The sequence below is a fragment of the Ovis canadensis genome, chromosome 2, assembly GCF_042477335.2.
Source record: "Ovis canadensis isolate MfBH-ARS-UI-01 breed Bighorn chromosome 2, ARS-UI_OviCan_v2, whole genome shotgun sequence".
Lineage (NCBI taxonomy): Eukaryota > Metazoa > Chordata > Mammalia > Artiodactyla > Bovidae > Ovis > Ovis canadensis.
The window spans coordinates 241,333,251-241,350,397 of record NC_091246.1 but is presented as its reverse complement, the minus strand read 5'-3'; the positions used below and the strand labels follow the sequence as shown (position 1 = coordinate 241,350,397).

Below are 17,147 nucleotides of genomic sequence, written 5' to 3'. Positions count from 1 at the left end.
CCTGGTGGTCCTCAGAGGGGATGGGTTTGATGTTTCCTCATAGCGGGTTCCCCCCTCTGGCCTTCAAAGCCAACCTGCTCAGTTTAACAGCTGGTCCTTGCTTCTCTTTCTTTCTACTCGTGCCAACGTGCTTCTTATTGTGAAGGCCGTCATCAGTTAGTGCTTCACAGATTGGGTTGAAAAGAAGCTGGCCTTCTGATGGGAGCACTTTAACATCTGTCCTCATCCACTGTCAAAAGCTGGCTGCTACTTCCATTCGAAGAGGATGAGTTTGCTTTTTCATGTTTTATGTTGGAATCAGGGTTAACTGAGAATTGCTGGTGAGAGATCAAATAAGAACTGGCTCCTCCTTTATCTAAAAGTATCATGTGAGACACTTGGCAGCCTCAAGAGTTTGCCTTATTTCATTTCTCTCATCACTGGCACACCTTTCTGCTCCTGGCAGGAAAAAAAATAGGTCAAAGGTTCTGAAAAGCTCTTGGCATTTGGGGCTCAACAGGGGAAGAGCATTTTCAAAACCGTGCCGGAAATGCCAGCTCTGGAGAGATTTGACAGCCAGTTTGAAAGCTTCAGGCAGTTTGGATAAGCATCTGGACTTCGGGTACATTTCTCAGCCTGCTCTGTGATCCCTTTGAAGTTTATCCAACTTGAATAAACCGTCCAGAAAGCTGGAGCCAGTAAAAAGGCTTTCTCTGGAAGTCCCCATGGATGTGCCCTATTGCTTTCTCACAAGGTAGGCATCCCATCAGGATCAAGAGATCTGAAAAGCAGAAAAGGAAGAAGTCTGAGATAGAATGTTTCTATAATATTCATCTCTCTTTTTTTGTTCTTCTTCTGAGCCTTTTTACAAATGGAGAAGGAGGCAGCAGATGGATCACCAAAGTCCCAGTGGACTTGGAGGCCTATGAACTCAGATCTTATTGTGGCTTGCCTGTGATCCCTTTGCACTGATATAACCTCTTTCTGAAGGCCTAGGGCTAAAGATGTACAAAAAAACCACTCCACATGCTAGATTAACAAAGAATAACAAAAGATGCCATGTGCAGTCCAGAGAAGGCCCTCCATCGGTACAGGAAGGAATTTCCATGTCATTTCCTGGAGAAGCACTCCCTGCTTCCCTGGGCCAGGGGCTGCCACCTTATCTTTTCCTCCTGTTTGCACAGACTTTTCTAATCATGGAATTACTGGAGCGGCAAGAAGAGAGTGTGCTTGCTTGGAAGAGCTGTCAGGCAGATAGATGAATGTACCTCAGCATCAAGTGGCATTTCTCAATGTGCATCCTGGATGGGGCTTTGGGTCACACCCCAAAGGGTGGGTGGGGGTGCCAGACACCCATCTCTTTTAGGGAAGAAAATAGGGAGTGGCCTTTATGAGCTGGAAAGAGGTCTTCAAACTGCTTTTGGTTCATTCATGAGAAGGGGTTGAGCAATGCCCTCTCTCTGACTTGGAGAAGTGTGCCATGAAGGAGAGAACACGTGGTTCAAAGGACCAAAGGATGACTCAGAAGTATCAGAGAGGAGAGCTGAGCTGGGGACCCTCTCTACAGCAGCATTCCACAGCTTTACTGGTTGACCACAGGCAATGAAGGAGATGCCCCCTTTTGATCCCGGGACCAAATAATAAGAAGAAGATGACAGAGATGACAGCTGCAGCCCCAGAGAAACCCCAGCGGCACTGAGATTGCAGATAGTTTTATTTCTTTATTTATTGATAAAAAAATATTAATAGCAATTAAAAAATCCCAAACATTCACAACCCGTCCAGAGTCCTATAAAGTTTGAGCCATTTGTTCCCAGTGGAGTTCTTCATCTGATGGAAATGGTGATTTCAGCCGAAAGGCCCCTTCATGTTTTTCATGGGCGGGTACTGTTGCTCCATCGGCATGGCCCCAAAGCAGTCAGAGGGGTTACAGTGGCCGGTCTTGCCCGGCGGGCCCATGGGGCCTGGGGGACCAGGGATGCCAGGAATGCCTTGCTGGCCCATCGGCCCAGTCGCGCCCATCTTGCCATAGCCTGGAGGACCCTGGGGACCTAAGGCAGGAAGGAGTCAGAGAAGGGGGATCAGGAAACCCAGGTCATAAGAAAAGAAGAAATATCAGTCATGGTAAATAATAGGAATACCTTACATCTGATGACTATTTCTCCAGCCACACCATATTTTCATGAAGACTTGATCTGATCCTGACATTAACTGAACAGTGACAATAATACCACTGGCTAATTTTATTCAGAGTTTCCACCTGCCAAGCAGAAGCCAAGTGCTTTCTCCACATTATTCATTGAATTGTCGCAACGATTCCATGAGAAAGAAGCTATGATCTCATTTTGGAGATGAGGACACAGGCTCAGAGAGGTCACACACCTGCCATGTGGTGAAGCTACACCTCAGAACCAGGCTATCAAACTTCAGTCACTTCTCTCTTAGGCTCGTCGAGGTAATCTAGCCAGTAAGATGATGAGCGGGACCTAAGCTTGCATTCCCTGGCCCCACCACATCCGACTCTCTTCCACTCTGTCATGCTCGGCCAGGTTAGGACTTGAGAACAGGCACGGGATCTCCCACCTAATCCTTAACACTCCTGCCCCACCAACACACACACACATACACACCCATGCCCTAGTAGAGTCTCATACTCAGTGTCATTACTATAGATGTTGGTTGATAGGCCTATGGTTATTTGAGACGCTACACAACTATGTTATGGAAAGAACATCAAGAAAGGAGCTCTCAGCTGTTCCGGATTCACAGTCTCCAAGACTGACTTTTCCTACCTGGGGGGCCGGGGAGACCAATTTCTCCTGCGATGCCAACACCAATGTCTCCCTTTTCACCTTTAGTACCAGGCAATCCTGAAACAAAAGAAATAAGACGTCCCATCCTGGAGTAGAAAAATGATCTACCTGGGTCAGATTATTTGAAACACACATATACGCGCAAATGCTATATTCGCAACGGACCTCGTGCAATGCTTCTGTGTGCCCCCGAGAACTAGGCGTGTAACCGGAGGGCAGACCTACCTCTCATCCCAGGCAAGCCCTGCCGTCCTTCTCTGCCAATCTGACCGGGGAGTCCCGGTGACCCCGGGGAGCCTGGCCGGCCTGGGGGACCGTCCTTCCCTGGGGGCCCTGGTCGTCCTGGAGCTGCTACCATCTCCATGGGAAACCGCATCCTGGAGGTGTAGTAAGCCATCCTCTCTGTAAGAAAGGGCAGGGACAGGTCACAGGGCACCCTGGGGACTCAGAACGACAGGCTGCCGACGGAGAGTCCAAGACAGCCTTTCTTCAGAGGGACGTCAGAGCAAGGAACACACAGGTGGGTCTCCCCCACATTGCTCCCCACAGTGATCTTCCTGAAGCTCAGGTCTGATTCCAGCATCTCCCTTCTCTAGCAGCCTTCATTAATCCATCACCAGCTTCAGAATAAAGTCCAGGCTCCTTGCTTGGCATTCAAGATCTGCTTCCCAAGCAAGATGCCTAGCCCCCTTCTGGAAGGGCCCATGTTTTCCCCAGTCCCTGGCTTATTGATGTTGGATGAACAAATCGACAGGAAAAAAAGCTGAAAATGAAACCATGCCAGCCATCTTAAGGCTGCTGCGTGCCCCTCTATTTAGAGCTCACTCTCTGCAGACTCATTTGATATCAATTTTCTTGTCTGTCTCCTCTCCTTCAGTGGGGGCTTGGGGCGGGGGGCACGAGGGAATCATTTTGTCTCTGAACAGAGCAGGTGAGAGGAAAGGCTGAAGTCTAACTGAACAGATGCCCGTAAGTGGGGGAGTGAGGTAAGTAGTAGGGTGGATACTTTAAGGGAAAGGAGGCTGGGGTGGGGTGGAGAAGCAGCTGGGAAGGGTAAACAGCACCCACTGCCAGCCAGTTCAGCTGCCAATTACCATCAAACATTTTAATGATCTCTTGTCTGATGAACCTCTTGATTTCATCATAATTCACCATGTCTCCCTGAGGAAAGAGAAGAAACCTGCCTCAATCACACTTTCAAGTCTGGGGCTCATCTCTCCTGGGAATAGATTTCATGGGAATAAAGGATGGGTTCTCGCTGGGGAACAAAGGTCCCAGAAGCCTCCCATAGACACTGAAGCCAATGTCCTAACCCCCCTAAAGTGGAAGAAAACATTTTGTGCATCTTCCCAGGGAAAGGGTCTCCACCCTCTCCACTCTCCCATAGTTAAGAACCACCCATATGGGAGTCACGCTCTTCTTCTGTAGAGCAGCAATAGGAGCTTCTAAAACGGTGTGCGCTCTACCTCGCACACCTGCTCTGTGGGACCAGCGCCCCTGGTGGCCAGCCTCCTCCTTACCATGGAGCCAGGCACCCCGGGCAGTCCGGGGCTCCCCGCAGGCCCTGGAGATCCAGGGTGGCCTCTCTCTCCTGCAGGGCCCGGCGGCCCCACGGGTCCCATGGAGCCACTCTTGCCGGGCCCGCCAGGCGTGCCAGCTCTTCCCTTCTCTCCTGCCTGGCCCTTCTGTCCTGAAGGTCCCGGGTCACCCTAGGAGGACAGGAAGTCACACAGTCCAGCATTGCCAAGTGCTGTCAAGTTTCTCTCACGGGGTCTAAGTGGTCTGCCCCTGGCCTCAGTGCCGCACCCCGCCCCCAGCATCTCCCTCTGGACCACAGCATCTTGACAGGCTGCCCCGTGTCTGCTCTGCCCACAAAGCAGTCCTTTTAAAGGATGGTTTTCATGTTCTTACTTCCCTGCTGAGAAATTTCCATGTCTCCCAATTGCCCTCAGCATAAAGGTTCAATTCCTCGGCCAGGCATTCCACGCCATCACGATGGGGTCCCAACTATGTCTTCTCCAGCCTCGTTTTCCTGCCCATGTGCTTCCAGCCACACCTTGCTGGTTGTAGTTCTGACTCAGCCATGTGTCTTAGTCCCTCCTGTCTGGAATGCCTTCCCTCTCTCCAGTGTCCTCCCACTCGGCTATAAGGTCCCTGTTCCCTGTGCGGCCTCTCTGGCGCCCCAGGCTGAGTGGATCACTCCCTCCCTCTGATTCCATAGCACTGCATCTAAACCCAACAGGCTCCAGTGTAAGTGTGACTGGACTAAGTGGGCACCGGGCCCAAGGCTAGGACAGAGGGCCTGGCAGGTGAGTAAAGCCAAGCAGATGCTCGCAGAAAGAATGCATGAATCGATCAGGAGTGAATGGACACGAGGGTTCCATTCTTCCCACCATAGCTAAGAATCTTGGAACAGCCCCACATGAGAAGTCTTCAGAGACGAGGTTGCTCCCAGTTCTGCCCACTTCTCTTCCCTGCCCACTAGCCTTGCTGTGTCTCCTCTCCACGGCTAAAGTCAGAGCTTCGGGCTGGGCTCCATCAACTCATGAGCTGCTCCTCTCAAACCCAGCCAGTGCCCAACTCACCTTTGGACCTGGGGGTCCATAGAGTCCCTGTTTTCCAGGGGGTCCCTAGAAGAAAGCAGAAGTCAGGGGTGAAGTCTGGGCAGCATCTCCAAACCATCCAGGGGAAACAGGTGTCATGAAAGGACCTTCCAAAGCATTAGGCCCCCAAACCGTGTCCTACTGGGTTCTGTGCGAGAAAGGATGAGAACCTCCCTGCCAAGAGTGTGGACAGCGGGAAGGGAGAATTATGTTTCCAGGATGTGGCCTCATATGATTGTGTTAGATGGGTTCCTTGTCACAGACAGAGGTGAGAAGTCAGAATGAAAGGGAGTGCCTGGCAAGAGCTGGTCCCCAGGAGATGTTTATTTGGACTTTATTATTATCGTTGGCTTTTTTTGGACCAGGTATATGGTTTAAAGAAAAAAGAAGAGTGAAAAGCAAGGCTCACTCTCATCCTTCTTCCTGGTCCCCAGTTCCTCTCCTGTGATAACAAGGGCACCAGTTGCCTGTATACCCGTCCAGAGACAGTCTGTACATACAGGGAGCATCTACCGAGTGAATGAAGAGGGGTCAGGGCAAAGCCAGGAGCTAAAAGAAGCATCCCCGAGAGAAAATGAGAAGCCCAGCACAATGGTACCTCTTTGCCAGCTGCGCCATCCATGCCGGGTTCACCCTGGGGAGCAGAGAGCAACGGAGCTTGTGATGAGCCCCAACCCAGCTTGGCATTTCATGCCTCACCTCGCCCACTAGGCGTGGCCAGCCCCCATTCCACCTGGGAGCCACAATCCTCCCCACCTCCCCCGGACACTCTAGGCACAGGCTGCAGACACTCCGACCCCATGCCATGCTCCAGCCTGGCCCCGGCCACACCCCAACTGAGCTCTGGGAGGGAAGAGCAGACTGCACCTGCCCTGCTTTTTGCTTGAGATCCTGGCATCTCGCACATTTCCTGGCTCTGAGTGTATGTTCAGTGTTTGCTGAATGAAGGTTGTGAACCTGTGAACCTCTGACCTTGATGAAGTCCCAGAGTTTGGCCAGGGCAGCCTCAGTGTCCACTCCTTCCCCAAGACAGGAGAGGCTGCCCCCTGGGACCTGCTCACTTCTAGTGAAACACGGGGGAAGAGCAATCTATGCTTGCATGGCAGCTGGCGGATTCGTCAGGGGACTCTGGAGGTTCTTAGGCTATAGGCAGGAGGGACGGAGGACTGATGGGACCTGCCTGCCCAGGGCCCATGGCAAGAATCAGAGGAGTGGGCGGCAAGACTCGAGCCTCTTGGCAGATTGGCTGGAGTCATCCACTCCATTCCAGGGCATTAGCCCCAGGGGCATTGCTCTTGCCTCCCCAGAAGGAAGTCCGCTTGGGTAGAAAGCACCCCAGCCTGCAGGCTAGGAGACCTGGGTCCCTGCCTCAGTCCCCTGGGAGATTTCTCATCCCTGAGCCTGGCAGTCAGTTCCGCCTGATGTGGTCCACCTGTCTGGAACCTCTGAAAGAGGGAGTATCGCAGAGTGGCTCAGGACCCAAGTTATGGAGTCAGGCAGCCTCTTAATACTTAATAGCTGTGTGACTCTGGGCACCCTACTCAGCCTTGCTAAGCCTTGGTTCCTTCATCTGTAAAACAGGGACAATCAGACCTACTAAATAGGGTTGCAGTTAATAGGGTTGCAGTACAGACTGAATGACAACATGTCAGGCATGTAGGTCACCATTCAGCCCAGCGTCAGGGATCCGCGTATCACAGCTCTGGGTATACACGCTAACTGACACTAAGGCGTGGTTTCAGAGTTGCTGAGAGAGCTCCAGCAGTAACACTGCGTTTGGGTGCCTGACGTTTACAGGTTTTCTCTGTGACCAACAAGCTCCCCTGGGGAGGGGACAGGGGTGGAACAGGGAGCAGTTTCCCTATCCGACACCTCGAGGAGGGATGTGCACGTGAGTGCTAGGTCAGAGGCAGCTATCTGCTGCATGGCTGGCCCAGTGCTGGCTTGTACAGCTTGTCCTTTATTCCAAATAGGATGCAATCCTTGGGCACAAGCTCCAAGCTGCCATTGTGGTTCTGAATACCCCTCCCTCCCCAGAGACCCCTGAGGTGCAGGGCCATGTGCAACTGACAAAGTCCACTGGCCCTTTCCCCCGGGGCTGAGCCCTGAGAGGTGGGGTCTTACCGGGGGACCAGGGTGTCCAGGGGGGCCAGGTTGGCCTGGAAGACCTAAAAGGCCCCTTTCTCCAGTGGCTCCACGGTCTCCTTTTGGGCCCTAGAGAAAAAGATGGAGATGAAGGGAGGGAAGAGTGAACCCCACACAGCCAGAGGCAGACACTGAACTTGAGGGACTCTAGCCCCCAATTCCAAGGCCTCAGAGGGGGAGGTGGCGCTGCCTGAACTTGGGGAAGGACCCCGGGGTAGCCTCCGGGCCTCTCCGAAGGTCTTCACCCCAAGCCAGTTAGGGAGATTGACTGGAGGCAGGAGAGGCTTACAAGAGGGAAGGAGGGGGGATGGGGACACGCAGGGACAAACACCGGGGAGGGAGGGACGCGAGGAGGAGCACGGCACTCACCACCGCAGAGATCCCAGCTGGGCCTGGCTGGCCTGGAGGCCCCGGCGGCCCCTAAAGGGAGACGAAGTCAGTGGGTTGGAAAGAGGCTCGGGCAACAAGGCCCCGGGAGGTGGTGAGGGACCAACTGCAGGAACAAGCCCTGAACTTGGTTATGGAAGCTCCATCCTCTTCCCTGAGCCTTTCTTCCCTCTACTCTTGCATTTGATCTGTGCCTGGGGATCCCTGGGCACACAAGATGCTCACACCTGCTGCTTGCCAAGTGGTACAACTGGGGCCTGCACAGAGGGGATGATCTGGGAGCCAGAGCCAAGCGCAAGGGAGTGAATTCAGTACATGGCACCTGGGCCTGGATGTCTTCTGAGGACCCCCACCCTGCCGCCTTCCTTCTGTTCTGTTGAGGGGAGCAGAGACGAGGAGCTTGTCTCTGTGCGGAGGCAGGTGAAGGACAGGGGCTCAGCTCCAACCCCAACATCCTTGCAGATAAGCCCCAAGCTCCCTGGTCCCCTGCCACTCACCCATCACTGGGGGGTGACGAACCTCAACTGCACAGGAGGGCTCCCACCTGCCCCATCTCTCCACATCCTGCCCTGGAGGCCCAGTTCACACGCCACCTCCCTGGTCAGAGCGACACTTCCTCTGAACCGAGTGGGGCACATAGGTCTCTCTCGGAGCACCTCCCTCTGTACTCACAGATGGAAAGTTCTGGAGGCACGGGCTGTGTTCTACTCATCTGAAGCCTCCCAGGGCAGGAGTGGCCAGCCCTCAGCAGGGGGCTGAGCTGGATGGATGGAGGTGGGAAGAGGAGCCCTGCACACCCCAGCCCCCCAGTGAGTCTCCACAATTCAGAGTGTGTGATTCTTTCTTTCATCTCTGATGTGGAGCCAGGGCAGAGAGGGTTAGACCTGGGGTCCCCAATGCAAGGTCTCTGGACCCCTTGAGAGCCATAAAAACAGTGATGAGGCCCCAGGAGTTCTTGTTGTGGGGTCCTGATCTATTTTTAACATTTCCAAAAGCCTTCAGTGTATTCCCTTCTCTCTGGAACCCCACCAGCTCAGAGCTGTCACACTGATCAAAGGCACCCATTGGCAGTCATCTGCGTTACAGATGCGTCAAGGAGAAGGGAAAGCCATTATTTCATAAACCTCCTCTCCAAGTCACCCTTTGTCAGTAAACACACCACCCACTCACCCGGCTGCCCGAGCCAAACAGGAGTCATCCTCAATCCCGCGCCTGCCGCCTCCTGCCCCTTTGCCATCTGGGTCATTAGCAAGCCCTCTACCCCCAAACACTTGTGGGATGGGCCCACTGCCACCCGCTCCACCGCTACCCTCCGTCCTCTGACATCTCTCCCTCCACTTGCATGTCCTCCCCCTCCTGCCCTGAGGTCCTCCACCATCTGCGCCACAACCTCTCCCAGCTCAGCCTTCCCATCCCCACTCACACCCTCCTCACACTCCACACCCCCCCACCCCCACCCCGTGCCCTGCCTGTCTCAGGCTCTCTGCAGCAGCTACACCCCTGCCTGGACACTCCTCCCCCAGTCGGCTCGATAGCCAGCTCCTGCGTGTTATTTGGGCCCCTGCTCAGAGACCACTTCTCCAGGGAAGTCGCCTCCCCGCCCTCCCCAGGACATCACATCGCCGCCTGGTCTCTCCGCACTCATCAACATGTTGTGGAAGTTCTGGGATCGGGGGACCTCTCTACCTCACTCGTCGCCGTAGCCCAGGGCTTGGAACAGTGCCTGGCATGAAGCAGGTGCTCAATAATTATTTGTTGAATAGCCGAATGATCTTTGTTTGATAAGCAAACTCGAATGTGCCCAGAAAATACGAAAATGGCACAGAGCCGGGGAACTGCTGGATGGGGTGGCCACCTTGCCAGGGAGGAGGGAGGAAGGGGCAGCATTCAGGACTCAGCAGAACCCAGGGCTGTCTAAAGGCAGCACGCGTAGACCCCAGGCCCTTACCTCTGGCTCTGCATGGCTGATGCTGCTCCCTGCAGCCAGTTCTTTCAGGTCATCATCAGCTTGCCTACCACCCCCGCCACCCAGCCCAATGCAGTCCGAACCCTTCAAGAGACGGAGACTAAAACAGGTCAACTCACAACATGGCCAGGGGGGCCGGGTCTTCCCTGGGGTCCCATGGCACCAGGCTCACCCTGCAGGGGCCAGAGAGAGGGAGAGATGATGCAGACACAGACGCACACACGCAGGCTGTTAGGCAGGAGAGGGCTGAGCAGAGCAGATGGGACACACTGACGGCCAGAGGAACCTCGCTGAGCCCTGGCCTCTAGGTCTAAGCCCTAGGGGACCAGCCCTACCCGTGAGTACGGCTGGAGGGGGAAGCAGAGACCAGGCCTTTGTAGGTTAGTGACCCAGCAGCCCATAGAGGGAGGAGCCAGTTATAAGCCTTAAGAGGGGAAGGTCAAGATGTGCAGAGTTGGGAAAACCTCCCCTAGAAGCCCAAGCAGAGGAGGTGGCCACCTTGCCAGGGAGGAGGGAGGAAGGGGCAGCATTCAGGACTCAGCAGAACCCAGGGCTGTCTAAAGGCAGCACGCGTAGACCCCAGGCCCTTACCTCTGCTCCGGGCCGGCCACTGCTGCCCGGGGGGCCTGGCTTTCCACAGTCACCCTGGAGGAGAGACGGGCAGCTGGGGCTCACCAGATCGCCACTTGGCTCTGCCACCCCAATGGACTCCACATCAGAGGGGTCTTGCCACATGCCAGTGGCCCCCTGATGCCCTTAAGCTGGCAGATGGCAAAGCCCTGACCCGGTCTGCCAGGCACCAGTGGACTCAGAAGACCTGGATGCTGGAATGGCGTCTCAGTCAAGGGTCAGGCAGCCTGTCCACTCCAGCTAGGCTGATCCATCTGCCTGGGGTCAAGCCTTGAGAAGAGCCTAGAAAACCTGGTGGGCGGAAGTCACCAGGTCCTTACCTTTGGTCCTGGGAGGCCAGGATGGCCGGGTTTTCCCTTGAAGCCCTGGAAGTAAAAGCAGGAGCTGCCACGTCCCTCGCCTCAAGCAGAGGCCACTTCTCACTCTTCTCCCCCAGGGTCAAACAAGTCAAACCCACCCAAAGTCGTAACTCAGTCCCCAGGGGACGTGGATGCGAGCTGCCCCGCCCAAGGCACCTGCCCAGCCTTGGAACCTCCCAATTCCCAGCCCCTCCCTGCAGCTCAGCTTACCGGGGGTCCCATAAGTCCAGGAGGGCCAGCAGGACCGGGGTCCCCCTAGGGAAAGAGACCGGGGGCACGGAGACAGGAGCTTTGTCCAGCTTGCACCCACTCGTTCACCACTGTCTCCCCCTTTTCTCAGCCCCTCCCCCAGCTCTCCCAGGGTGGAGGATTTGTCACATGGGGCTTGGCCTCCGACTTGGCTGTGCACCCTGAGTTGAATCCTGGCCCCTCTCTGAACCTGTTTTCCTTCTTTTGGGCACAGAAGGCAGTTGACCTTGATGTTCTGCCCTTCGTCATGGTCCCCTCCTTTTCAGACACCCCAGTAAAACCAGGCACAAGGAGCCAGGGCTGCCCAGGTCCTTCCACGTCTGCAGCCTGTTCTGATGCCCAGCCTAGTTTCTTAGTTGATTGAGCTTCTGGGTATAAATTTACTGCCTTTGCTGCCTGCTAGCACATCCAACCTGGTTAAGGCCGACCGGGAGAATGGAGAAACCGGGGGGCTCTGGACCTTTAGAGAAGTGGGGTGCAGTGAGAGGCAGACTGAGGGAAGGGGGGCACCTCCTGAAAGCCGTGTGGGGGATGCGATTCAACTCCCTTCATCAGGGTTCCCTTGGCGTTGGCTCTTGGGGAAGGAAGGAGAAGGAAGGGGGTGCCCTCCTGGGCCCACGTCTCACCCTCATGCCAGGTTTGCCGTCCTTCCCATCCAGACCATCCAGACCGGCGGGGCCCTGGACACGAGGAAAAGGCGCGTCTGCATGTTGCGCTGCAGCCCTCGGAGGCGGGAGCCTGACCAGCCCTGCCTCCCTCTCCACCCCATCCACCGCTCATCCCACTCCCACCCCTAACACACACACACACACACACACACAGACACACACACACACACCATCGGTCAGGCTATGACACACTTACCTGAATCCCGGGAGATCCTGGTGGTCCAGGGGGACCAGGCAGACCTGATGGGCCTCGAATCCCTTCACTGCCCTGGAAACGAGCCCCCCAACAAAGTCAGCACGACCTTGTCCCTCTCCCTCCCCTGGACACACCAGCAGGAGAAGGGACCCTGGGCCACAGGGGCTGGTGGCTACTGGAAGTCAGGACAGCTGGCTTCAAATCCCAGTTCAGTTCTGGTCTAACTGATATCCCACATACCACTTGCCCAAGAAGATCTGTCTTCATCTGCAGAGCATCCCCTTTCTGCCCTGCTCCACGAGGAAGGGACAGAGCCTGCTCAGCCCAGCACCTTCCCCAGGGCTGACCGGGGACTGGCCTGGCAGGTGCTCGGTAATGCAGGCTGGGCCTCTGGTCCCCCAGATGGAACAAGGGTGTCTCCTGTCCCCAAGGAGCTCACAGTCCAGTGAGAGTCACAGACCCACAACAACCAAGGGCAGTGCAACAGTCCCTGTGCTCTGTGAGTCAGGGGCCCTGGGCATTCAGAACAGAGTGCAGCTCACTCTGCTGGGAGTATGGTGGGGGATGGGGGGGTGCGGTCAGGGAAAGTGTCACAGAGGAGTCCGCAGGCACTGGGCTCTGAAGGGCGGCTGGGATTTGGGCAGATGGAGAGGGCGGAAAGGATGTGCCACTGGGGACTTCAGAGAAGGATAGAGGTTTGGAGGGGGAGACATGCCTGGTCTAGCCAGGGTGTCTGGGGAGCCTGTATGGTGCGGGGTGGGGGAGGCTGGAAGAGTTAGACTGGGAGAGGATCCTGAACCCTATACTAGACTTTATCAAATGGACTAGTGGCTTTCAAACTACCTCTCAGAGTCTGGGGGCTCCTGGAGGACTCTGGAGGAGCTGGGGGCACAGAGTGGAGACCCAGGGGTGGGACTCCAGACCCCTACCCCTTGCTTAGCCAGAGCAGCTCCACTTGCATATTTGTTTATTAAGATTTATTTTTTAATATGGACCATTTTTAAAGTCTTTATTGAATTTGTTACAATGTTGCTTCTGCTTTATTTTTTTGTGTTTTTTTGGGGGGCCCAAGGCATGTAGGATCTTAGCTCTGCCACCAGGAATCGAACCCACACCCCCTGCGTCGGAAGGCGAAGTCTTAACCATTGGACTGCCGGGCAAGTCTGCTTTATAGATTGAGCATTCACATGAGATTCTGTGTGGCAAAAAGCCCTGTGATGGTGGTTTAGTCGCTAAGTCATGTCCAATTCTTGTGGCCCCCGCCCCATGGACTGCAGCCTGCGGGGCTCCTCTGTCCATGAGACTCTCCAGGCAAAAATACTGGAGAGGGCTGCCGTTTCCTTCTCCGGGGGATCTTTCCCACCCAGGAATCGAACGCAGGCTTCCTGCATTGCAGGCAGATTCTTTGTCAACTGAGCTATGAGGGAAAAGCCTTGGGGACTACAAAATAAAGCCCAAAAAACACCGCTACAGGCACTGGGGCGCCACTGACAGTTCAGAGCAGGGGAAAAGGTGGGAGCGAACGAGTGAATTAGAATGTTTATCGGGGAAGGGAGGGCGAGGCAGGCAGCGAAGTAGGGGAGGTGGCAGCATTTCCCCTGGGGGAAGAGGCTGGCTGCCCTGGAGCAGTCAGTGGTTGTGGGGCTCGCCAAGGGGAAGGGCTCCCGCCAGAGACCCCATGGGAGGGGTCAGGGGGAGAGAGCTTCGGGTGGTACTGCAATGCCACCAGTTACCAGGAGGGGTCAGCACAACCCCAGGAAATGGCGGCCCCGCAGGGAGTCAAGCTGGAGAACCGCTGGCCAGAGGTTGGCGAGTCAGCAATGACTGGCCTAAGGAGAGCAGGCAGCCCTGGATACAGAGCCAGCACAGAAGACTCTGGCAGGGGCCGCCACCCAGGTGAAGGGAGGTGGCACCCGCCACTGTCTCAACCATGGCTGATCGGGGAGGCAGCAAGGGTGTGGGGCTGGGTATCGGGGGACAAATCTTAGCTCTTTTGCTATCTTGCTGTGTGTCCTGGAATGCTGCCAGCATTCCAGGGCCTTCCAGCATTCTCTAGGCCTCATTTCTTCACCTGAACAGTGAGAACCTAGACCAAGGTGGCCCCTTCTAGGAGTCCTTTCCCGCTTTCAGAGGAAAGAGGCTCCCCACGAGGCTACAGACCTCCTGGCCCTCCCTCTGGGCCGTGATCCTCCCACCCCAAGCTCACAGGTCCATTACGATTACGGGCCTCCTGACACCTCCTGACACTACCCGCCTGTCACATCTGGAGAAGCCCAGAGGGCGGGCTGAGTCAGGGACGTCAGCCTCCAGACCAAAGCAGCGGTGGTTTAGATGCTAAGTTGTGTCCGATTCTTGCAACCCCATGGTCTGTAGCCTGCCAGACTCTTCTGTCCGTGGGATTCTCCATGGCAAGAATACTGGAGTGGGTTGCCATTTCCTTCTCCAGAGGACCTTCCAGACCCAGGGATGAAACCCAGGTCTCCTGCATTGCAGGCAGGTTCTTTACCCGCTTAGCTACGAGGGGAGCCCTAAAGACCAAAACCAAAAGCAGAGCTAGTCCCAAAGCCACACCCAGGGATGGCCGGTGCGGGGGCTCCCCGACTGCTGCTCCTTCCCCCCCTTGTCACCAGGTCACAGGCCATGCCTGCCCTCTTTGGCCCTTGGGGACACCCTGAGCCTGGCTCCCCAGGAGCCCCATTCCCCTTTCCTTCTGTTGTCAGACCCAGAAGGCAAATGCCCAGAGCTCCTCTCACTGCTGGGCGGGGGGTTCCCAGTCTTGGATGTGCTTCTCTCAACTCCTTGCCCTGCCCTGGAGGAGCTGCAAGCTGGCCCGGGCCACCCTGTCACATTCTACTGGGCCACCTCTCACCACACCCCTCTGCCTTTTCCCCAGCCACCCTCTCCCACTGGGAGAGGTGCAGAGATTGGCGGCACAGAGGCCAGCAGGCATCCTGGACCCAGCAGACCCACTGGTCCAGCTCTGTTGCCCTATAGAAGTTGCTGGGCCCATTCTCGAGTCTCTTTGCCCATCCCTGCTGTAAACGAGTCAGTCCTTGACTTTCTGAAGGCCTGATACTAGGGGTGGGGGGGTGGGAGGGGGCAGACGGGCTAGGAGCTGCATGGCTCAGATCTCTGAGTGTGGCCAACTTGGGGGTCCTGCTCACCTTCTCCGCTGGGGGGCCGGGTGGGCCAGGTGCTCCAGCTTTGCCTGGGAATCCAGGGGGACCCTAAACCAACAAAGGAGCAGGCAGGGATGAACTCAGGGCTGGAAAAGAGCTCCGCTTCCTTCTTCCTCTTGGATGTCCTTCGCGTTGTGTTAATGTGATGTGTTTTTTTGACTTCCGGGCTGCTGAGGCCCACCCAGGAGGCCTTGCTCTCCAGGTCTCTGTTCCTGGAATCAGGCCTGACCACCCAGGCTGTTCCTCCTTCCAGGCCTTCCTCCCTCCCCTCCCCAGGCCCACCCTCATGCGGCCTGGCCTCACCAGGCCTGCCCCTGCCAGACTGGGAGCACCGCGACAGAGCTGGCTTTGTGTCTGCACTCACCGGGGGACCTGGAAAGCCGGGCTGCCCTTGGAATCCCTAGGGGAAGAAAGCAACGGGCAGTGTGCTGCACCACCGTCTCTCTCCAGCCTGGCTGCCCAGGTGGAGTGACACGGTGAGGCTGCTTCGAGTCATGGGGCCTTGTCCTCTACTCTGCCCCCAAAGGCCAGCAGGCGAGGCTCTGGGCAGGAGGTGAGAGGTTACAGCTCAAGGATGGTGGAGGCTGGGAGGCTACAGCTGGTCCCCACTCCCATACATAAGAGTGACCACCAGGGAGAGGCCCCCTTCCCTGCCTCCCCCCAGCCCTTCACAGTGGTCAGAACAACCAGCTAGGTCCCTGTCACCACTCACCTGGTCTCCTTTCTCACCCGAGCTTCCTTGGGGTCCTCGCTCTCCTCGGGGACCCTGTCACCACAGAGAACAATGCAACCTTCTCTGGCAACCGTCCTGTCCCCAGACTCCAGGGCAGGATCAGGGACTCTCATGTCCACAGCCCCCTGCCCCCTTCCTCACTCACCGCTGGGCCTGGGGGACCTGGGAGGCCTTCAGATCCTGGTGGGCCCTGGTGGCACAAAGGAGCAGAATCAGCCCCTCTGGCTGGGGGAGGGGGGAGATCCGGGCTTGAGGCAGGGGATCGGCGCAGAGCAGAGGCAGGGATGTGGCGGAGGCGCTTCCAAGCTGCAGGGCTCCTCTCCCTGGTCTGTTTGGCCGCCCCTTCCCTTGCCTGAGCTACTGAACCAGCCTCTTAACTAGTTCTGCCACTTCTGAGTTCACTCTAAGAGCCAGCTCCTCTTCTTCAACACAGCTCTGATTATAACCCCCTCTTGCTCCAACACCCTCCATGGCTCCCCTCTGCCAACTGAACGCTGAGTTTTGAGGCATCCTGTGATCTGATACCAACTTCTGATTCCTGCTTCACTTCCTTCTCCTTTTCTTATCTTCTGCCTGGCTTGGTCAGACTGCCGTTCCCTGAATATTATACATTCATACCGCTGACTGCCCCCTCTACCTAGAATGTCTGTCATCCCTTATCCTTTCCAGGTCTCTTGAAACCTTATCAAACCATCGATGGTGCCAATCTGTTCCAGGGGTGCCCCAACCCACGGCTTCTCCCTCTGGGATTCCCCAGCATGGACAACCATATGTCCTTCCCCACCCTTGACCCTGAAGCTCCATTCAAGCCTCAGCTCCAATGCCACCCCCTTAGAGAGGCCTCCCTAACCCTCTGTCTACACATCTTATTCATGGCTCCAGCTTGATTTTTTCCACCAGTCCCATCTCTCCTAATTTATATGTATCTGTTTATTCATCTGTTATCTGCTTGTCCCACTGGGACTTAGTTTCCTGAGGGCCAGGGGCCCAACTGCCTATTTTATCCATCAAGGCATCTTCAGAACAGAGCCTGGCACCTAGAAGGCCCCGGGAGAAAGATGTGTTATTGAATAAAGGCACAGCTGGGGTTTATGGCATCCTACCTGGCCTCACCAACGGCTGTGGGTGGGCGGCATGAGTGATGGGGAAGGGAAGACAAAGGTTTGGGGAGGCTGGAAACAAACAGGGTTGGGTTCAAGTCCAGCCTCCACCGTCATTCACTAACTAGGTGAATGAGGAC

General features: G+C 55.9%; 1 protein-coding gene across 3 annotated transcripts in view; it reads right to left on the bottom strand.

Annotated features, from left to right (window-relative positions):
- Positions 1-1,680: 1,680 nt before the first annotated feature.
- Positions 1,681-17,147, bottom strand: part of COL16A1 (collagen type XVI alpha 1 chain) — a 55,562-nt gene continuing 40,095 nt past the window's right edge. For all 3 annotated transcript variants that reach the window (XM_069574776.1, XM_069574777.1, XM_069574778.1), the window contains 19 exons: positions 16,053-16,097; positions 15,887-15,940; positions 15,539-15,574; positions 15,160-15,222; positions 11,996-12,067; positions 11,758-11,811; positions 11,093-11,137; positions 10,844-10,888; positions 10,485-10,538; positions 10,013-10,066; positions 7,910-7,960; positions 7,520-7,609; positions 5,994-6,029; positions 5,378-5,422; positions 4,313-4,501; positions 3,887-3,953; positions 3,018-3,194; positions 2,772-2,849; positions 1,681-2,030 (listed from right to left, as the gene is read on the bottom strand). In XM_069574776.1, the coding sequence (XP_069430877.1) occupies positions 1,828-2,030; positions 2,772-2,849; positions 3,018-3,194; positions 3,887-3,953; positions 4,313-4,501; positions 5,378-5,422; positions 5,994-6,029; positions 7,520-7,609; positions 7,910-7,960; positions 10,013-10,066; positions 10,485-10,538; positions 10,844-10,888; positions 11,093-11,137; positions 11,758-11,811; positions 11,996-12,067; positions 15,160-15,222; positions 15,539-15,574; positions 15,887-15,940; positions 16,053-16,097 (1,458 nt within the window). In that variant the 3' untranslated portion in view covers positions 1,681-1,827. The remainder of the gene's footprint in view (positions 2,031-2,771; positions 2,850-3,017; positions 3,195-3,886; positions 3,954-4,312; positions 4,502-5,377; positions 5,423-5,993; positions 6,030-7,519; positions 7,610-7,909; positions 7,961-10,012; positions 10,067-10,484; positions 10,539-10,843; positions 10,889-11,092; positions 11,138-11,757; positions 11,812-11,995; positions 12,068-15,159; positions 15,223-15,538; positions 15,575-15,886; positions 15,941-16,052; positions 16,098-17,147) is intronic.